A 23,772-nucleotide genomic window follows, 5' to 3' on the forward strand; every position below is an offset into this window, starting at 1 on the left:
CTTTGCAATGACTAGCCTTGGCCATTTATATTTGTAAAAAGCAACAAAATTAAATGTTTTTAACATTTCTTTTTAAAAGGTAAAAATTGTATTTACCTGTGATATTCCCCAGCATATCTTTAGTGTGGCAGATCAAATCTTCACTTTCCCCATCTTTGAAGTTGCCTATTTCTCCATAATAAAGAGCAATCCCAAGTTGCATTATACGTATAAACATAGGAAGCTGCTGATCAGAGATTGAAAGTTTCAAACTTTCAACTAAAGTGTGAATCTATAACAAGATAGAGGACAAAAGCAAATAATAACAAAGCTCTGTCATCAGTAAAGCCAACTTTTAAACCATACAACTCCATATTCATTTTGTATGTGTATTCTAATTTCTAAAAACAAAAGCTGCAATACAACACAAGGCAAAGGGCTGCAAACGATGACTGTCAGAAACATACACTCTTTGGGTTGCTACACAAGAGATCTTCACGTTGAAAACTCAAATGTAATGTATTTTGCGTTTTTGTTTTTTTTTTTTTTTTTACTGAATAAATTTCTAAAACATAAGTCACATAAGTGCATCTGATTAAACTTTTACTTTCATTATAGAGTTTCATAAAAATCTCTGCATGCTAAAGAAAACCTAGATATACTGGTTTTAATATACAAGGTCCTTCACTTTGATTCTTTCCCACTCCCAACATTGTTGCAAATGGACAAGTAACAAGGGGGGAAAAAAGGATTCATTCCAACTGAAGTGCTGAAAACCAGCTTCTCTAGATATTCCAGTTCAAACATGCAATTAAGCAGTTTTTTCCAAATGAAAGCAAGCTTTGCAAAGACTGTAATTACTAGGATGAAAATTTATCCTTCTTTAAATATTTTAGCTATTTTATTCAATACTTCAGAATATTTTGAGTATGCAATCATGCAAAGACAAAAACAGACTTGATGAGAAAGCTACCTTTCATTAAAATAAGAGCAGCATAAAATAAAATTATTGTAATAAAATTACTGTCTGTAACATTACACATATTTCTAGCTCCAGGTCCTGTTTCTAAATATTGTGGGTGAAAATAATGGAAATGGAAATTAACTGCACATCAGCATTGGCCTTAATGCAATCCAATTCAAGAAACATGAAAAATGACTTCGTAAACAGTAGTGCACATCCATGGGCAGGTAAAAACACAGTAGTAAAATAAATATTTTTATAAAAATACGCTAATAATCTAATAAGAGTTCACTAATAAATTTATATGAGTAAATTAATGAAGCCACAGCCTTAGTCATACAGGATTAGTGACAACATAGTATCACTCATTTATATAGACGAGAGGAAAGATTTTAGGTATCAGAATTCTGCTATTATTTAAAATTCTCTGAAAGAAAACAGCAACTTCAAAGATTCATTTTGGAAGTTAAAAATTAATCCTTCAATACCAATTTTTCAGGGCCAGTTGATTAAAAGTTGTCAATAATAGATCTTTTCTGTGCAGATGAACAACAGGAAGGATAAGGAATTAATAACTGTCTTAAGATTTGGAAGAAAAAAAAAGATTATTTTGCCAGAAGTCTTTTAAAAAGTCACTCAAGGGGCATATGTCATAGTGGAGGACAGGAACACGAGGTAGCACTGTAAGCAATGAACATAATTTTATAGTGGCTTAATTGAAATTATATTACACTCCTGGACTTCTTGTATGGTACTACCCTCCCATCGTGATCCTGCTCTTACACTGCCAGTGGAACTCATCTGTCCCTCAGTAAGTTGACTTATCTCACTAAAACCAGTGCAAAACTATTTATTTCTTCTTGTCTAGTTAGCTTTCTGTTAACATAGTGAGTTGACTTAGATGACTGACAGGTCAGATAAATGTCAGTGCTGCTGCAAATAGGGAAGGCTGGACTGACATCCCCACTGCAAGTCAGCTCACGTGTCTCATGGTTGTCTCATCCCATGAGATGATGATTTCAACAAGAAAAGCTACAAAAAGCTTAAAACTCTAATCATTCTATGTGAGTTTTGCCGTCTCCCCCACATACACTATTTTCATTCTAAAATTTAAAATAAGAATTTAGTGTTCCCAATTTAAAAGCATACAAATACATACCCAGGTACTTAAGAACTGTCCTCCTTTGAGAAGTCTCAAATTAAACTCATTAATTAGTTTGGCCAAAACTTTGCAATAGACATAGTAGTCAAAATTATACAGGTTATAAAAATACTCTAGTCCCTACAAAGAAACCAAAAGAGCATATGCTATGACAAACATGGAAGTCTTGGAAACTTCCACTCAAGACTGAAAAACAGATGTGCTTTACCAAGTGAACAACACAGAGTATGAAAGTTTCATTTATAAAGATCTCACAGATTTGGAAAGAAAGATTGAGTGCTGCTGGCTTTTGTCTTCAGCTGGGAAACAAACCACCAGAACACAAGGTGCTGGCATTCAGTAATCTTCCCTTCAGACGCACTGAAGCTACAGTAATTTTATTTGCAGCAGAAACTTCTAAAAAGCTTTAAGCATCCTTGAATTAATTCCATCAATGAAGTAGTTATATTTACTGATAACAGCTCCTTTTACTTCAATTGTAAGAAAACACAGCTATTTCCATTCAATAGTTAAACATTTTAAAGACAGTCTTTTTAAAAAAACTGCATCCTGATGATCCACAGCACACAATCTCCATGCATACAACAAATCAGAAAATTATCAAACGTAAAATTTGTGAGGGTCAACAGATTTGTGGATCTAATTGTTGCATAATGGTATGGGGGTGAAATACTAGAAAAGATTTAAGATTTTAAAAATCATTATCTTTGGACCATTATTCTTTGGATCATAATAAACAATTATTAATTCACTTAAATATTAATCTAGCATCATATATCTAAATGTTTTGATTTAATTGAGCACATTCCTGATATCTTCATAATCAGTATTTTATGTTTAAAGATTGAAGGAAAAAGAAGGGAAAAAAGAATAAACAAATTAAAAAAGAAGAAAAAGTGAAAAAGATAAGTAAACTATATGCAACATAAGCAAAAAAAAATCAGAGTATATAGAAAAAAAATAAGATAAAAGACATCTTCGAACAAACAGAAATGTGCCTTAAAAAAGGGCAGGGGCAATAAATGACCACCCACAAAGATAACCAGAAAAGTTTAATACAATTTAATTAAATTACTACCGCCTCAGTGCATTCTAGTATGTGTTTTATTTTAGTCCAGCATCCACTAAATAATGTGAGTAATAAAATAATAATAACAATAACAATAATCGTCATTTTTACAATGACAGTATCATTTTAAACTACATGGAAGACTCTGTCAGCATTTCCATTAAAGTATGCTGTCAGAAACTTGTAATTTGGCCATAAACTTTTGCTCTGCAAAATTGGCATATAGGACTTCAGCTAGGTACAGATTACTTCTCCCAAATTTACAGAACTATGCAGCTAATTTAAAAATCAGGTTTTTTAACATTAAGATTTACTGTCTATATGCAGTAATCGTACTGTCACCACAGAACATAAAGACCATAACTGGTAAACTACAGACAGTGATATGATGATTCCTTATTATCGCTGGAGTTCATGTAGATTCTGAAGTTATAAGGCACGTGGTTAGAAGTCCTAAGAGGGAGGGAAGACGAACCTTACATGTGTAACTACTCAGAGCTGAAAAAAAAAAGTAGGAGCGAAACGTAGTTTAGTCTCTCCACCAACTCAGCGTTTTGCTTCTGCACTGCAAAATGTAAACATGTCACCTAGTGTCAGATGTCAAGTAATATTGCACCCCTGCTCACTAGGAACTGAGCTTGGCTTGCTAATCCATTTCACATGGTTCACTACATAGTGTTAATACAGTGAAGTTTCTTGTTATTTATGTGAGTTTGAGCTACATTTGAAATAATAAGTAAAAAATCCTTTCCATCTTATTGCAACCTTAAAGCTTACAGGTTTTTTTTTCTTTAACAGATTATCTGCAGACATTTTTTTTCCTTACAATTATTACGCTTTCTTTTTTAAAACTTCAGGAAAAATAGAAAAGATTAGAGAGCATTACATCCTTATTTACATGCTGTTACTGTAGATAGACTAATTGCATTAAATGAACAAAACACAATCAAAAAATCCCTTTAGCAAAAAGCAACAGCATTAGCTTTTCATTTTACTTTACATTTCAAAGTATATTTTTAAAAACTTCAAACCTTCACAGCTGAGTAGTAAAAAAAAATTATTTTGGATACCTACTTTAATAATAGATGGCATTTTGGAGTTGAGGTTATCATAAGTAAAATGCAGGCGAGTCCTGAAGGAACATTTGTACAGCAGAGGTTCCTGGTAAAATTCAATTTTACCACTAGCATTTCTCTTATCAAGACATACTGTGCAGTCAGAAAAGTTGATCATCTTTCTCAGGACCAAATCGGTGGCTTTTAAAAGAAGTATATAGGTTAAAAAAAAATATATTGCATAAGAAAAATAAGTTATGCATACATGTTATCATCTAGAAGAAAACAATACAAGATAGTTGTGTGTTCTTTATTTAAATCATCAGCAAAGTACTTGCTAATGTGAGTAAAGAGAATAATTTAACATATCACAGACTTTTTCAACTGAATACTTAAAAAGTGAGGACAAATTAGTTATATCCAATTCAAATTTCATCCCTTCAGTACCTTAGATCTGCTTATAAAATAAGAGTACTGCTTCACGTGCAAGCATAAGACCAAGAAATATTATTCTCGTTATTCTCCCAGAAAGAATCTTCCATATTTTTCCCCAAAGTTTTCTTTTGAATCTTCCAAAGCAAATAAGAGCTATTATAGTGATCTTAACATGAAACATATTTTGTAATTTGGTCGTATTAGTTTGTAATAATTTTAGCCAGGACAAAGAAATGGGTCCAGTGGTCAGGAAACCATTAATTAAATTCCCCATTCTACCAAAGATCATCTGTGTGATCTTAAAATACTCTTACTGTGCCCAAATTCCACCTCTACCAAATGTCAGTAAGAAGGTGAACAGGTGAACATTGGTAATTCAAAGACTGAGGCATTCAGGTACTGAAGACCAAGATAAAAATCAAAAAGTTTCAGGAAAAAAAAAAGCTCCAAATGTGAAGCGAAACGAAGCATGTCTTGCAATTGGTATGCCATGCTCACTACAGTGCAGCACGTTTTACTACCTCTCTAGCCAGCCTGTTTAGAGGCTTTTTAGATCATCACAAACAATTGCAACGGAATGCCTTAAGATGCTACTGCTCATTCACAAAAATAGATTGCCTAAGCACTCACTGACAGCAGCAAGCACAAAATGAAATGCAATCACAGAAGGATGGCAAGTATGAGCAGAGAAGACTACAAAACATGTTATATAATTATCTGTGATCATACAAGTATGCGTTAAGACTCAATCTGTATTATTATAATTGGCTCTTCAAAATGAAGGACAAGGAAAAAACTGGTAAGAAACGAAAACAGGCAGAAAGCATCTTACTTCTGACATAAAGAGCCATTATTATTAGACATGCAAATTTCTACATGAATTTAAGAGTGCCTCCACTGTGCTAACTAAAACCAAAAAATGTCTACTCACCAGAAATGTCCATAAATGCTCGATCCCAAAACTCATCCACTGTATAACATTCTGCAGAAGTGATATTGACTGAGAGAACAATATCATCCTCCACATATTTTAATATGAGATTGTTGATCACAATGTTGACATTGTTTACAACACGCCTAATCAAACTCTGAACATAACCTATAAAATAAAACAAATTCTTAGGAGTTATAAGGAAGACATGATGCCAAATTCATTAATTACTAAAGTCATTATTTCCAACTTGTATTCTTTTTTAAAATCAAAATTAAAACAAACCAAGTATCACTGTCCTTTATTTATCAAAAAAATCACAGGACTTAAAACTCTTTAACATTCAGTGCAGTTAAGTCAACGGGCATCCTGGAAATGCAATGAACTATAGAAAAAAAAATTGTAAGTACTAGAAATATAATACAGCATAGGAGATTAATTTTTGGTAGCAAGAATCAACTTTCAAACTAATTAAGAAAACAGAAGACTCTGGATTATTGTAGACAAAGAATTTTAATGACAGTGACTTTTTTACTTGAAAGATATTTAGAAAGAGGTTGGAAAAGTGAACACCAGTTGCTAAGTATGCATATATTACGCTTATTTGCACTCTCACCCAGATTTTTAAAAGTTAACTGAACGTTAATATGCCTACTACTTCTTTTTGTTATAAAAGCTAACCTATCCACATTATGCTCGGTAAGACCCCTGTGAGGTAGAACAAAATCAGTTTCTGTCAACAACCCAAATAGTAAGCACCTGCACTGAAGCCTGTTGGGAAGAAATCCATTTACATTTTTTCAGACATAATGTGATTGGAAAAATGATCTCATCTGTGAATTCCCAGTATGTAGTAAACACTCATATTTTACCAATATGGTAAAGAAATTAAATACTACCCATATTCATGTCTTTTATGTATACTGAATGTAACTATGGATCTAACTCATTTGTGCTGGAAAAAAAACAAGCCTTAAAATTTCTATGTTTTAAAATTTATAACATTACTCACATTCTATCTGAAAATACATATAATACATGCTATAGAGGTCTAGCTTGGTAACTACGTTGAAAAAAAGCCGGTTAATGATACAGGTTTAAATCCACAGTCTTCAGGAGTAGTTTTCTGAAACTTACATTAAATAAGACAGATTTATATCAACAATTTTAATTCAACTAAAACTTAAAATGAACATCAAAACATTGTGAGATCAGTACGAGCAGACTCAGGTTGCTACTTCCATTCTACTCGTCTTTTTCTAGCTATTCATCGTTTTCACACTCAAATATTACTTTTCACCTTAGATTATATGGAACGTTTTACCATTACATAAGTGATTTTCTTGAGTTCCACAACTGCGAATTTACACAGTTGACATAAGACGTTTTTCCTTTTTCATCATTCAAAGCTGCCAACCACCTCTTTTATTAAATGCAAAACATGCTTTCAGTTACCATTAGCAGAATATTTTGATTCTGATTGGGTACATTTCTATGTTTTAAAAGCATTTCATTATTAAAATCTTAACTGTAAAACACATATCACACTTCTTATCATAACTCAGCTTGCTTCATTTTATACTATTCTTGAGCATACATCACCCTTTGAGCAAAGCTAGTTCCAGCAGGACAGAAATAGCATTTCAACATGTCCTGCCATATTAATAGGTTTGTAATTGTATTAAAACATATCTGGAAAATGTTTTAGACCATTGTCTACAGAAACAGGAAATCCAGAAATGCAGTGAAAGTCAAAATTCTGACAGCTTAGTACTGTCAGATTTCTAACATAGTCTGAAATTACCTTTTTAGGATATCAATCTAAAAAAACTACTGAAAAATATGTGGAATAACTTGTTTTTAGGAATTTTCTCACTGACTTCTTAAAATGGTAACATATTTTTAGGTTATATGAATTCAGAAATCCAGATGTATTATTTCAATAATTAAGGGGCATAAGAGACCCATATTCATCACTAGAGTGGTGTAAACTGACCTGTATATAAACAGAAGCCAGCACAAAGCATTTAGTTGCTATTCTTAAGTTCAGCATAGAAATATTTTGCAGACTATATAACTAGCAACTATAAGATCCTAACCAGTAATTTAATTATGATTTTAAAGCAAGCTATTAATTTCATTGAAGAAAGTGAAGCTGTCCCTCCACAGGTCCAAAGTTTTTTCAATATTTTGCTTTCAAGGGTCTTTCAAAGTCAATCTGATTTACATTTTCCTGCTGTGAACGACAAAAACATTACAAATCCAGCATCATAGCAACAAAAAAAAAAAAAAAGCCAGTTCTACTGATAGTTTCCAGCAGTATTCAGGAAAAGAGCAACAACACTTTCATCTGTGTGTGTCTTTTTGCCTGAATGCATAAAAAAGAGGAGCAGAATTATATCTTCCAAATGAAACAGGGGTCCCAGATCTGACAAAAAACTTTGTTTCACATTTCTGTGAAGACGTTTCCGAAATAGTGGTGCAGTATGTTGTTAAAAGTACCATACAGGTACCAGGTTTCTAATTAAGTTTAGATTCAAATATACTAGAATCAGATTCTCATGAGTGAGGATCAGTCTTTTAAGAAAATCAATTTAAATTGTAATTCTTACTATTCAAAACAAAGTAATAAAAACATCAGCCAGTTCATGTATAATACAGTTTTTAAAATTTAAAAAAAAAAAAAGAGGTTTTGTTTTAAATACAAGTGGGAGAAAACAGGTGGGGGTTGCTTCTTATTCCTGCAATTTTTAAATATAACACTGTGACCACCTTTGCCACTAAAATTCAGGTATTCTATGATAAAGTGACTAAAAATACTAGAAAATCTGTAGGGCTAAATTCTCTCCTGAGGTACAACACAAAATCCAGATGTATGCTTTTTTCAAATTCTCCAGAACCCAGCAGGCTACACTGTGCAGGAAGAACTATGAAAGCAGTTTCAGATCCAACCCTCCAAAATATTGTAGCACTATAGTCCACAGAGTGGTCTATTGATTCAACAGAACTGATATCATCCAACTGGTCACATCTAAACATCTTAGCAATGCTATATTGTTACCAAAGCTACATTTTTAGCTAAGCTCTGCCTAGCTCCATCTCTGAGAACACTGCAGAGCTAAAGGACAAATAAATCTTTCAACAAATTACAACAGTAGTATGGTACCTATATCCTCCAAAGACTAAAACAAATATCAGCAGATGACTCAACATCTTACTAAAATCCAGGCTGTGCAAATTAAAGCTTAGCAAAGCCATATCCTGTACCACAGAGAATAAAATCCTCCTATAGGGAGGCCTCTACTCCTCGTGGAGGCTGTTTACCACATAGGACCTCTATATTAAACAGTTTATGCATCAAAAACCAAAACCAAGACCAACTGTATTTAGAGAACTTGACCACATGGAAAGTAACTTACAGTCCATTCAATAAGGTAAGATTTCACTAATGCTCTCTGAATCATTAGACTTCACTACCAACATACTCTACGCAGTTGAAGAAGGAATGTGATGACAATGGAGGTGATAGTGCCCTACAGCTTCACAGAAGCAAAAAGTACATCTACAGAATCTATCAAATAGTAACATAAGAAGGCACCAGCTCTGATAATTTGCTACAGTACTGCGAATACAGTATGTGCAATTCGTATGAGCACACTAATCATTAAGAACTAAAATGTATTCATAAAAGACGACACGCAAACCAATTTTCAATGCGCATTTGCATCTGGATCTGTGGAAACACATCTTTCGGAATGTTTTAACTTCATCAGATGTCAACATTACAATAAGCAGACCTCCAGCCTTTCACTAAGACTATATCTTTCTGGGAGGTCCACAGATAACACTGACAGAAACAAACTTGAGGAACCAAAATCCTAAAACTGTCACTGATGGCAATACAATCATCCAATTCTTTGGCATCCAATTCTTTAACTCCTGTTGTTCACAGGTGGGACCCAAAGAACCAAATGCCAAGGAACTGCCAGAGCTGAAGCGCTGTCCATGGTAGGACACAATGGATTCCAAGAGTCCTGCAGTTCCAAGCCACCGGAGTTTATTGGATCTCAGAGCTTTAAAAGAGCCTCCAGAACTAGTTCAAGTACCCATTCCAAAGCAAGATGATACTCTGTAGTAAATAATATTCCACACACTAAATTTCAATGTTCTCTTTTGATTCGAGGCAAGTATAAGCTTTCTGTTAACAAAAGACAGCAAAAAAAGCCTAACACAAAACTGTCATGTCTTTAACATCTAGAATTACATGCGCCAAGAAAGCAAATTGCAATTCATTCCAGTACTCTCCAATTTCATTTTTCTGCACAAAACAACACCTCATACTCCAAATTTCTGTGCAAACTCAGAGGCAACAGTAATCAGATATATAGTTCCTTAGGCATTTTTATATCATATAAATATTTCCAAGTTCAACTGAGCTGAATACCATGTCGGGGGGGGGGGGGAAGACAAAAAGAAAAAAGTGGTGAACATCTCTACCAGTAGATAGAGGACTCGATATGTAACATCTCTCAGAATTATTACTTTCTTAAGAGAAAACCTTGCCTTTAAAACTATTATAAGAATCTGAAAACAAAATGTCTGAAAACATACAAGAAAAGAACTTAATGTGAACCACCGAGGAGTTAATGAGCAGTAGAAAACAGTGATCTGAAACAGGACAAACAGAGCAGCAGAGGATAAAATCTAACACACTACCCCTACAGGATGTTTCTCACACTAATCTATCTTGGACTATGAATGAGTTCTGTAAATTTAAGGATTCAACAAAATGGAAGGAAAAGATATAAGGATTAACTATGTTTTATTGCAATTTGGTTCGATTTTATAATGTTCAAGTATTTCACTTACCTTTACATGATTTGTAGGTGGAAAGAGATATAATAGTCTAACTTAGACATTGTGGCCACCTGAATGAAATTTAGGTATTTTCTATCACTCAAATACAATCCAGCTTCTGAAATTATGGATTACCTGGAGGTAAATCAGGGTCAGGAGAAGCAGATTGCTGAACTCGTCGTGGTTTTACTGCTGATTTCATGCTTTCCGTGGTACTGCGGTTTGTTGAACTGGAACCACAACTTTCGTGGTCTTCCTGCTAGAGGAAAAGAAAGCAACTGAGTCAACCAAACAAAAAGAAAATAAATGTAAGGAGAATGACGTGGTAAAGATTTGGTAAATTAAATTTCTGTTACAGTTTTTCCACCAATTCAAACCTATACATGCATCTAACTACAGAAATTATTACAGAACTAGCTGGACAACATAAAAATTATTTGCAATTAATACTTTCACTAACTTTTATTGAAAAAAAAAACTCAGTCATTTAATTACTAATTTCAGTTGAACACATTTCATTTAGCTGCATTTCTACTGAAACATTCCCTCAAACAGAGACAGAGCCCTGCAGACTACCAAAACAAATATGAGAAACGAATTTTATGAGCTTACATGCCTACTCATGAAACCACCTCAGACGGTTCCAAGATGTCAGAGTCATGTCCTTCCTAATACAGCTAATTGAAGCTGATTCACAAAGCAAAATATTTTTGCAGACTTCTAAAATAGTAAAACATGGCCCCAGAAAAGATAAATGAACTGAGGGCACCTGCTCATCTTGAGCTTCTATATAGCTTATTCACCTTACGGAATTCAGAAGCAGGAAACATGGCTCGTAATTAGAGAATATGATATAAGCCTTACAAGATGAAATTTGCAGACACAAGAAAATCTTAATTACCTGAATTTAGGATTTTAAATACCCCACTAATATTCCCATTACACTCCAGAATGACAGTTTAACTACAAGACTGAAGTGCAAGAAGGCCAAGGAAAGTAATGCAAATTTCTTGTAAGTGTATTAGAGGAGCAGGTCAGAGAGGAAGCAAATTCTTACAACTTTTGACCCAAGCCAAATTATCTCTTCGTTAGAGAGCAAAAAAGAGCAAAATGCTCTCTGGGTCATGGCACTACTAGGATCACACAACGTGTTCCCAAAAAGCAGGGTTCAGGGAACAAATGTCAAGTACTGCAGTATGAAGCTATAATATTCTTAAGTTCTCTAACCACCACAAAGCAAACTGCTTAAACTGTGCTGGGTTTTTGTACAGGATAGATCATGTGTTTCCCTGCATGCTGCCTGGTATTTTTAATAATCTCAGAGAAATTACAAAATGGAATCTTTACATTACTTGCTTCCTAATGGTTTTTTTGCATAAAAAAAAGAAAAATTAAGTTACATGTAATGATACATTTTAAATAGAGGTCTACAACTTCAAAAACAACTGAAGAGAGAGTTTCTTTTCTTCCACTCCATATTTAGAAAAACAGAACACAGAGGGAAATCCTCTGATAAAGTGGTAATATCATTTCACTAAGAAAAAAAGATGATGAGCAATATAATCTTAGCCTGGGGGGGGGGGGAAATAAATAGAAGGTGGAACTTATTTGCAGAAATTGCAAAAGACAGACCCATTCATACATCAGAAGGGTAGAAGATAGCTTCTAAAAGAAGGATGAGTTACCAAAAAGGATTTGAGATTTTCCAGTCATAAATACAGTATTGAAACAAGCTGTTTGTTGTTCTTTAATTTATGGTTATTTGGCCATTTCAGTCAGGACTTTCCCATTCCAGTGCATGAAAAAATGAAATGGGTGTTTAGCATCAACTCTGTTTGGAGGGCATTTGTTTGCTTTCTTATCTCTGACAACTTTCTGATGCTTTTCATCAAGGAATGTGAGTCTCCTGAACTCTCTCAGAACTTCTAACTATGGTGCAATTTCATTAGAAAACCACCACTCTCTCCATGACATACCTGAGCAATAATGACAGCTTGAAGCTCTTGCTTTATCTCTAAACCTGGGGTGACAGAAGCCTCTTCATCAACATGTACATTTTGTAATCAGCAAAGCTCACCTCTCCTTCACATCTCCAGCTTACTGAGAAAAATTAGATCATAGACTTTTAAGCTAAAATTTTTGAAATAACTTTTAACCATACCCTCTTTCTTGGAAACTAGTTCATATGTAGCATGAAAATATTTTTTCAGATGAATCACCATACTGCTATTTATGTTTTCAACTTGCAAAAAAACCCGAGATGTCAGAGTGACCAAACAGCTCAATTAGCACACTTCCTTCTTTCCTGAGCTCACTTATGGATTGTACAGAATGCTGTGGTGCGACTATTTAATGATTTGATCTGATAGGATCACATTACACTTGCCTTTTATATTTATGTTGGCTATGAGAAAAAGAAAGGGGGGCCAGAGGCATAGGGAAGGCATTCTATTTTTGAAGTGTTAACTGTATCAAGCCTGACTACATTCAAGTCTAACTTTTCTATCTGTGTACTGACATGACCATGTTTGATGAGTCTTCTCATAACTTCATGCAAAATCTATGCAATGTTTTATTCCTATGCAGTATTACTAACACTTAAAGATGAAATAAGAGTGGTTTAAGCTTTTACCACTTTCAGAGAGTTAGGAATACAGACTAGTACACTGGGTTTTGGGGAAGGTTGGTTTGTTTGTTTTAAAGGAAAGGGGAGGAGAACCCTTAGATTGCATTAATTTTGAAAGAAAGTCTCAAATCTTACCCTATAAATAAATTCAATACAATAAGCTTTTTGTATTTCCCTGAGCTACAAGTCTGTTGTGATGGAAAATGGTTGCAACCACTTAGAGCAAGTTGGATCTAAATGTAATCAAAACAAAAATGTGCATGTTCCAAGATGGTGTCAAAATGCAACACATAAAAATTTATCTCCAAAATATACCTATGTGACTTAATCCACATGAAGTAACAGAGTATATCTACATTTAAGAAGAATTCAACCTGACCAAACATTTGAAAAAAGTTTTTTTAATCTGGGATAACATCCATTCATTTCCTTACATTACACAACTATCAAAAAGGTTTTAGAGCTGCATGGGGTTTTTTTGAGCGTGAACACACACCATTTTTCACAACAGCTACTGATACTTTGTAAAGTAAATGTTGTATTCTTTAATTACCAGAAGATGATAACAGTGGCCATGACCTTATAGTAACTACATTCCTATGTAGACGTATATCCAAAAGCTTTCTGTATGTGCACGCTTCTGCTCAATGTTAACTTTAAGAGCACACTATTAATTTCTCAAACATGTGGCTGTCTCATAAGCCCAGAAGTAAAACATGTTCATTAAAGAGATGGGAAAAAGTTCCAAGCGAACTGCCAAAACTAGCATAATTATGAAACTATTTAACACTGGAACCAACTAGAGTCACACACTGTGTCTAGATCACAGTGATGTCACCAGAAACACCCGGCCAAAAGGCACTAAAACTACTGCGCTCCCATAAATCCACCTCACACCAGATGACAAACATTTTAAAGTTAAAGTCAAAATTATACTGGGGGTGGGAAGCAAGTTACATTCTAAAAGTGCTAATAACTATAGTTATAATATGAGATTTGATAAATGCGCATTCATTTTAGCATTAACGAGAGTGATTCCAAACAACAGTCACAACAGCGGAAAACTAAAAATACTCATGATGTATCTAGAGAGATGATTTTTAAAGAAAATAATACTTATTTACAAAAATATCTTTTCCCACTAGCTTGTATCATAAGTAAAGCCTAGAAAACTTGAGGTCCTGCTTATGGGAGTTGTCATACAAACGTACCTTGGATCAGGACAAATAGAAGTTTGCACATCCAGGCTCTTTTTTCCCTTTTGGCAAATGTGTCAAAACAGGTATTCGGCTGAAATATTTTTATGGAGCAGTATGGCTACATCTAAAACTATGCAAGTCATAAGTAACATGCTAAAGACACCCAGGCTAGTAAATTTACATGCACATTCCTCAGTCAATTTTCTACTGCAATATAAAACAGTTATTGCAAGGTTTAAAGCGAATTACAATTGGCAACACCTGAACACATACTAGATGAGATTTATTATGATCTTTCCTAACAAGTGGAGTTTATTATCTTTGTTCATCATTCTGTTCTCCAAATTTAAAATACATAGTTCTTTTTCTCTTTAAAAAGACACTTTCTCATTTTAAAAATACATAAATCCTATTTAATGTGCAAGACCTCCAAAATGCCTCATAAGCATGCTTTAATGGGAAAAAAAATGTTTTCTCTTGGGGAATCACTTAGCTATTTTTGCAAATACTGTCCCTCTGCTTTCATCAAATCAAGTTAAGATAAAGAAAACTGAGTTCTTTAAAAAAAAAAAAAACACACCACACAGGAAAATGTGTAAAAGCAATGACCACTATGAATTCAAATTTTAAAACCCAAACCGATCCTAAGTACCTACTGCACAAACTTGCAGAGAGTTATCCATCGCCATTTTCTCTCTTCCTCTACAAAATTTTGCTTTTTCTGATCCTTTGCCATTTCTAAAACAATGAGCTTAATATCCTTTACAAGTCAGTAAGAGATACATATTTCTACTTCTGTAAAGCATATCTTAAATCGCAAGATGCAAAAACTGCAAGAGAGGAACTCATTTTCCACTACTGGACTGTGCTTTTATGGCTGAGTAGTTGGTTGCCTGTAGCAAGACTAAAAGTAATATTCTGAATATATTCATTCTAGCAAGGCTTTTGACAGAGTCTCCTACACAGACCTTATTCCCAAATTGGTGAGGTATCACCTGGATAGTGGGAGGTAAGTTGGGTGAAAAAGCGGCTGGACCACTGGGCTAAGAGGGTTGTGATCAGTGGTACAAAGTCCAACTGGTGGCTGGTTACTTGTGGCATCCTTCAGGGATCAGTACCAAGCCCATGGTGCTTAACATCCTTATTAAAGTCCTGGAAGATGGGATAAAGTGCACCCTCAGCAAGGCTGTGTGGATGGTACCAACCTAGGGGGAGGAGCCGATGCACTGGTGGGCAGAGCAGCTATTGATAGGGACCTTGAGAGGCTGAAGAAATGGGCTGCCAGGAACTCCATGAAGTCCAGACACAAATGCTAAGTAATGCACCTGGGATGGAGATACTCTGTGTAACTGTACAGACTAAGAGCCAAATTGCTAGAAAGCAGCTTTGCAGAAAAGAATCCAAGGGTCCCAGTGGACAGCAAGTTGAACGTGAGTCAGCAGTGTGCCTTTGCTGCAAAGAAGGCCAACGGTGTGCTGGGCTGTATTAGCAAGGGTGAAGGCAGGGGCATGATTCTTCCCCTCTCTTTGGCCCATGTGAGATGTTGTGTGGAATACTGCACCCAGCCTAGGGCTCTCCAGTACAAGAAGGACATGGACATATGAGAACCAAGTCCAATGGAGGGCCACCATGGTGGTTAGAGGGCTGAAGCACATATGCTCTCCCTCAGAGGAGATCGAGACAACTGGGGTTGTTTGTCCTGGAGAAGGGAGATCCTACTGCTGTTTACAGCTACCTACTGGGAGGGTACAGAGAAGAGGGAGCCAGACTGTGTGTCCGTTGCCACTCATGCTCTCACAGTACACCTTCGACAAATCTGAAACACAGGCAATTCCAAGCAGGGCAAAAGCTTTTTCACCAGGAGGGTGATCAAGTATTGGAACAGGCTGCCCAGAGAGGTGATGGAGTCTCAATCCTTGGAGCTATTCAGCATTTGGCTGGCCAAGCACAGGAGCAACCTGCTCTAATTGGACTTGCTTTGGGCATGAAGTTGGACTAGATCATCTCCAGAAATCATCCCAAATTGCTCTATGATTCCTCTCCATGCAAAAATGTATAAATACAAGTTTTTAAAAATATTATCTTAAAAATACAAGTTTCATTAAAATGGTAAGCACTATGAAGATCTTGCTTTCAAAAAGATATCTGATTATGTTCCACTGCTATATAATTGTCAATATACACTACATACATACACAAATAGACAAATTCATTCATATTACACTTCTGTCTAATCTTGCAACAACACTTCTGCTGGCTAGCACAGGTCAAGCATTACTTACAAACGAGTCAGCAACTTTAATACAGCCTCAATAATCACCTTGCACAATTACCGTGCAAAGAATATTTTACTAAGAGTTAACAACAAAGAGAAACTGAAATACAGAAACAGAAAATTAATTTTATTATTTTTCTAATGAACAGCAAACCAGAAGCGTAACAACACTGAAACAGAGCAAAATCAGTGACTTAACATGACATCCATAAATCTTTTGGAAGGTGTGAGTTAATAGTCTAATGCACACTAACTTTAAAATTATATACACATTTATCTATTTAAAAATTATGACAGTATAAAACACTGAAAAGAAGATTCAGCCAAATCAGACTAGGTTACTATTTTGTAGAATAATTAAGGAGTTCTGTATTATGTATGGAAATTATATATAGCTTATACATATACACTTGTTGTACCTTCAAAAAATCTATTCAGGACAGTCCATTTTCTTTCACTGTTACAAAATCCAATTTTAAACCTTTTCAAACTGGCAAATCACGTATCTCAGAGTGAGTACTCAGAGATTAAGCTCTGTCCTTCTCTAAGGCAGATGACAGCATGATGGAAGGTCTTTATTTTTCTACTTAATTTTTTTTCCCAGTATTATTTCACACAGAAACATGTCAAAAACCAACTCTTTAAATTACGTACCAGACTACAAAGGAGAAATACCAAGAAATTTGAGGCAGAGGTGCAGTGACAAAGCACATTGGTGAGTCGGGGGAATAAACAAGGGAAACCTGATAAGAATAATGGATAAGCTGGAGCAATCAAGAAATAATTTAACAAGGTGTTAGCCTGCATTTGCATCTTGTTGCAAGTGATCTCAGCTGACGTTAGATTCAGAGAAAAGAGTACCAGCAGTGACCAGCAAGGCACACTAAGATACCTGTGCTAGATCAGAAGGTTACATCCATCTCTCAGTCTGTTATCATAAGCCATGTTTTGTTAATTCTGTATTAGCATAGCACAATGTGCTCTGAAATAGAGGTGTGAGTTAAAAATCCACGTGAAAGCTGTGGACAGGCTAAAACGCTGCCACAGCAGGCCCAACTGAAAGCCAAGAAGCTTGTAGGAAGTCTGTTGCACTGATAGTGCAGAATGTATACTGTCTGCCTATTGATTTCTGGGCAATAACATCTCCCTGTGATGTTGCTACTGTTTTGATTAGCTGATTATCCGAGGTATTTGAGAGGAACATTCCTTTGTTTACAAGAAAGGGAGCTGTCAGAGTCTGAAAGCCTATGGTGATAAGGCTATAGAGCCAAAGATAAATAAAACAGTGCTCACTAAGTGCTCCTCAGAAACACACCCCAATTTCTCAACGCCAGGACAGAGCAACAAATAAAATGACTTTGCAAGTCTTTTTGAGGAAAGTGAGTTGTACAAACATCTTCTTTCTGTTTTGGAAAGAAGTTATATTATAAACTGTTAACTGATCATCTAGTAAAGTTTCTGATGTATTTATTGTGTTTTAAAAAAATTATGAGGCCACCTACCGTGATGCAAGTGCTTTTTAATAGAAATAAACATCTCAAAATGGCTTTTCTGCAATTTCTCCTAGGATAAGCTTTTTAAAGATTTCACTCTTTCTTATGTTACAGGAAGTTTGCCCAGTGTTTTGGTTTGGGGGGATATGGGTGGGGGCATTTTAATTCTGTAACATTATTCTGTGTTTGTTTAACACCTAGCACAGTGGAGTCCTGATCCATGACTAGAGCTCTCAAAGCTGCAAATAAGAAAACAACAAACAGTAAGAAATATTACAGTAGCAACTGGCAGATATACTCAAGATTTGGCATTACTATAGAAGGATGGAAGGGATGAAAAAAGGCAATTCCTAAATGTTTGTTCCACAAAACTCACAGTGCACAGAACTCTTAACTCAGTAATTCTCACACCACGGTGGCCTGAAAGGAAAGGAGTCAGGAGGAGAGACGTAGCAGAAAGACTAGTGCTAGGTGAGCTCCTTCAGCAAAACTGATGATGTGGGGCATCCTTGATATAGGATGGATGTGGGCTAAAAAGGGTCCTTCTGCCCCACATATTCTCTGTGCCTGGAAACGAGAAGGAAGAGTGGCTGAAACAGTTTACCCCGAAGGACTGGGAGGAAAGTGTGACAGGAAACACACTCAGGAGAACAGACTGCGAACATGAGAGGAAGAGAGACGAGAAGTGACCTACATTTTTATTCTCTTTTCCAACTTGTGTTCAAAAACAATCAAATCTAATAAAATTAAGAGTGTTAAAAGAACTGATATCTATTAAAAAAAAAAACTCTCTCTTGAAAATTAAGTCTGAACAAAACAGAATATATTTCAAGTTGAAACAGTTTATCTCCATACATGGAGACTGCTGAACAGTTTGATTGTTCTGCTGTCATCCAGCCTAACGCACAATCCAGGGGCTGTTACAGGACCACCTCACCCACAGACAGGTCCAGCCACTGAACTGGTTAGCACCACAACAAACATTTTTTTCTTACACCACTGCAGTTCTTCTGTGTACAGTAACGGTATTTAAGCCAGTTTACATTTTTTGTATGCTATTTTGGAAGACACTGTACCAAAGACGGGACATGCTCTCATCCTTGTTAGACGTCCCTTGAAATATCAACTTAGAATACCTGAGCGCTATTTCTCTAGCATTGATCAAGTATGTTGTCCTGAACACTGCAGGAAGACCAGAGCACCATTGTGAGCATGGCTCGATCACATCACTGATTCATTAAACAACATCTGGGAACCATTAGCAAAAACTTGGCCCATTCAGGTCACTTCCTATTGTAATCTGTTCCACCTGCTAGAGGGTAGCATTAGTCACCAATCCTATTCAACTGGCCCCAGATTCTTCACCAAGACGTCATTTTCCTTTGTGGTAGCAGATTATTAATGGGACTTGTTTCCCCCACTGTACTAGTGGGTTGTAGTTGCAGCTCCATTTCACACTTTCTTTAGGGGTACCTTCCCCTAACACATTTCCTACTGCAGTTTATTAGAAAGCCAGACCCCATGAGCAAGAATTCCCTCCACCAAGCACCTGCCAAGGATGTAGTTATAATTTTTATTACAACATAACCTTGCTACCCACTTCCTTCAGAGGAAGGTATAATACTGTCCAGACCAAGTTTTCTCCTAATCCCAAACACTATTGAGCAGCATACCTACAGCAGGGCCCCAGCAAATTGAGTAATCCCCAGCTCTCAAATTTCTAACATCAGGACAAACCTCTGACACGTGACAGAGGAAGGCCTGAGGCACAAAGCTTTGCCTGGAGAACTTGCTATCCAAGCAAGCTTTTTTCATTGCTGAGCATCATTTGGGCAGTGTTTGGCTTTTGGCAGCTGGTGGGGGTGGAAAGAGAGGAAAGGAGGTAATGAAATGGCAATGGATTATACATGCCAATGTCATAAGGAGGAGTATACCCATCAGGGGTAGTACTCTCCCCAGCTGCCACTGATTTTCATAAATGAGTAGGTTATCCTCCTTAAAGTGACTAATTCTCCATCAAAATTGCCTGAAACGAGTCAATAGGTTCAAAATTTAATGGACCAGTACAAAAGAGTAGGAAGAGAAGACTGCATCATCATGCACGTCTCATTTCCTTAAGATACCAAGCTTAAAACCCAACACAACTGAAACATGTTGGGGGTCATAGATTTTAGCCTAGCAGACCTTTCTTCCTCAGTTACTGTTTGAGATGAGTCCAAGCCAAATTTGAGCTTGTGGCCATTCTCCATAGAACATGTACCAGGGGAATTCTTCCCCAGCTGGGAATAGTACTGTTCCGGTTATTTTTGCCAGTGCAGCGCAGGCTCAAGTAGGAATGAGATTTCTCAGCCACGGGCACAGCAATACTGAAACTCTGTACAGTTTTCACTGTATTCTACAAATTCAAAAGCATGGGAAATTTCATTAAAGAAAAAGTAAGATCTCAGCATACAATACGATCTACAGCAGGAGACTGGAACATTGACATGACACTAGTAAAAAATACTTCCCCTTTTTAAGAACTAAGCACAATCTTCACAGAAAGAATACTAATGGCTTTTTAGTGCTGTGTTAAGACAAAACTTCATTTCCTAACTTATTTCCAATAATTATTCTCATACAGTGTATTTTTTGTGCATTCTATGTACATACATGTAATACTATGTAACTATATTACTAATGCTATATATGAATGATATTCAAATAGCTTTTACGAATTAAAATCCATTGGATGAGTATAACTGTATGTTAAATTTTAGAGACTTCCATATGCCTGGCTGAAACATCATTTGTTCTAATTTAGATAGTTTTCTAACTTTTCAGCTGATCAAATTCTAAACACAGAAGCCACATTAGTGGAGGGTTCCAGTTATCTCCAGCTATTTAGTTGTCTCAAGCAAAACTTCCATAAAAACAAGACGATAATTTTATCAAAATGCTTGTATTTAAACTATCAATTACACATTAATAGCCCTACTCTATTTGTAACAGCTCACTTTAAATTTTGTATTTTATTTTTATTCTTTCTTTTTAAGTTAACTTCAGATACCACTATGGGAAAGAACGGATTTTCACCAAATCTAATTTATCAATTACATCTTATCTAAATAACACTAGTTAACAAAACTAATGGACTAAACTACAAAGCTGGCTGAATGGCTGCAAAAACATCCTGGTTAATAAATGTAAAAAGTACACATAGGTGCAACTTATTCAAAATGTGTACATTAGGAGTTTTTACTTATAATCAGTCATTTCTTTTGCAATGCAATGTGTACACTATTTCAAGGAATTTACTGCTATTTATAATGCACTGCTTTTTAAATAAGAAAGCTTTTGAAATATTACCTTAAACCTAAATAAACAATAATTTATCTTCTAAAATAGTCAAATCTATCACACAAAACCACCAAAATGCTATATATTAGGAGAAGTGTAGCTGTCAACACTACATTATAACTGTTGCGAAGTTTTACAAAAGACCTCTGTAATTATAACATAACATGTAAATTTTTATCACATTGGTTAGTTTAAAATACAACGTGCCTCCTCTCAGGCAGTAGGGACTTTTTATCAGGATCCAACATTTTTTATTCTTTCTAGTGACCACCATGTGCATGCCACTTCCTTCCTTACACAAATTTTGACATTCAAAATTCTTCAAATTAATATACTTTCCTTAGTACAAGCTAATCAGAAGGGATTTTCTTTTTAATATAAAATTAAACCCAAAACCCGTTCTGCCAAATCTGTGCCAATCATTTTGAATGGAAAATAATTTTTCCTTTATCCTTGGTCTCATTTGCAATGAAAGAATGAGTACAGGTTTAAAATGAGGGAGGAACATGAGTGTCAGCAAGAAATTAAGTTCAGTGCCCCAGGGAATAAAACATAAAAATATTCTGAAAGGAGCTGGGCGGACAGGGACGGGACTGTTACTGTTTAGTGCTCAACTGCGCACTCCAGCAACATGCAAAAGTAAGAGATTAAAAATTGGACAAGATGGAGAAATAAGATTCAAAAGAACTTGGGGAAAAAAATATGTATGTGGGAAAGTTAAAAGCCTGGAAACATCCTCTAATCTCATCTAATGCCAAGCAGGAAAGCTCAGAGAAGATTTAGTGTGGAAGAAGAAAATAATGTATCTTGTTTCAAATTAAAACATGGAACATCATCTGTAACAAAACTACTGAATAACATAGGCGAAGGAATGTATTTAAAGCTAAACTCACAAAAATATTCTCTTAAATCTATAATTCATCAGGTTTTTATCTATTTATTTACATTAAGAAATCTGTTTTATAAATTTAAGTTTGACATGAGTAATCACAGGTAACACACCATTAAGTCATCAACTCATTCAGGTTTCTCTAACATCATTTTACATGGCATACATTTGTTGGGATGGTGGATAGTTTTAGCTTCTTCAAAACTAACTTAAAGCATACTACCCACAATACTATAAATTCATTTAAGTGCAACTGCATTCATACCTAATGAAAAGAGAGCTTTCCTTGACTGATGCTTTTTATCTGCAGTCTTGAAGAGCAGTTGCAACAGATAATTCCATTATTCAGAAGCCAAATCCCTCACTTTACAAAAAAAAGTCTTGATCTGAATTTTAGGTAACACCAATAATTTAAGGACTAAAACAATCCAGGATTGTCCACCCATGGCAATCACCCAGGGATCAAGTCATGCTTTAGCACCCTCCTGTGGCACAGATCATAGTCCATCCATTCCTGAATCCACCATACACAGACACCCTCCACTTATTCTTTCCAGGCAGGTCTCCTCACTACTGTCTGTCCCCTCCTTCCCTCTCAAGCAACCCATGGGCCAAATATTTACTCCACATCTCACAGACTAGGTTAAGCTATATCGTACTTGTGCCTACAAAGTTGGACACTGCAACCATCACTTCTGAATGCGTCCTATATACCATTTAAAATAAATAGAAAATACAATTTTAAAAACTATGTATGTTCAACATGAAGTATTGATGCATACGTATTGTTAAACTGCTCTGGAAATATAAAGCTCTAAAACATGTCAGTTTGAGCAATGTATTTTTCGTGCAATCTTGAATAAGCATGGTCAACCGATTCTGACAACTGCCCTTTCTCAAGATTTACTGTTGGGGGAGGAAGACATGTTTGTGATTCATTGCACAGATAGATTAAGTATTTGTTTTATACTTGATAAGAAAAAAAATGCAACAAGCTTTCATATAGCTAATGGGCTGGCACATCATTATTTCCTAATTTTCTGGTCAAGAAGCCAGATTGCAAAAAAACACACATCCCCACTTCATACTGCATGAATATTAAAGTCTACAGTGCTTAAATAGTCCTTTTATGCCTATGTGAGCCTCAAAATCAGTTTCTAAGCTGTAAGGTTCAATAGACAATTCATTACATATCAAGAAGGTTACCACAGGACATGATTGTGGCAGTGCATCATGCTGATATAAGTCTCTTAACATAGTCACACAATGATATCTAAATATCCATCTGTTTAAATATACTGAACTGTGTTTCCTACATTGTGACTTTCTATATGTTTTTAGAAACGTGATCTGGCAGTTAGAACTTCATCCTAATCCTGCTCCCTTTGTGGAAGCACATAGGCACACTTACATGTAGGTAAGCATTTGTGCAAGTTGTGAACAGCCTTTTTCTATCCACACACAGTCCTTTTTTAAACTATCCCATACTCTACAAGCAT

At 35.5% G+C, this 23,772-nt stretch overlaps 1 protein-coding gene across 15 annotated transcripts in view; it reads right to left on the bottom strand.

Annotated features, from left to right (window-relative positions):
- Positions 1-23,772, bottom strand: part of VPS13B (vacuolar protein sorting 13 homolog B) — a 490,063-nt gene that overhangs the window by 431,548 nt on the left and 34,743 nt on the right. For 10 of the 15 annotated variants that reach the window (XM_075141361.1, XM_075141359.1, XM_075141350.1 and 7 more), the window contains 4 exons: positions 10,588-10,711; positions 5,596-5,763; positions 4,249-4,430; positions 97-271 (listed from right to left, as the gene is read on the bottom strand). In XM_075141361.1, the coding sequence (XP_074997462.1) occupies positions 97-271; positions 4,249-4,430; positions 5,596-5,763; positions 10,588-10,711 (649 nt within the window). The remainder of the gene's footprint in view (positions 1-96; positions 272-4,248; positions 4,431-5,595; positions 5,764-10,587; positions 10,712-23,772) is intronic. The other 5 variants (XR_012672287.1, XM_075141364.1, XM_075141360.1 and 2 more) reach the window with 1 other exon arrangement.

Source organism: Calonectris borealis, chromosome 2, assembly GCF_964195595.1.
Source record: "Calonectris borealis chromosome 2, bCalBor7.hap1.2, whole genome shotgun sequence".
Lineage (NCBI taxonomy): Eukaryota > Metazoa > Chordata > Aves > Procellariiformes > Procellariidae > Calonectris > Calonectris borealis.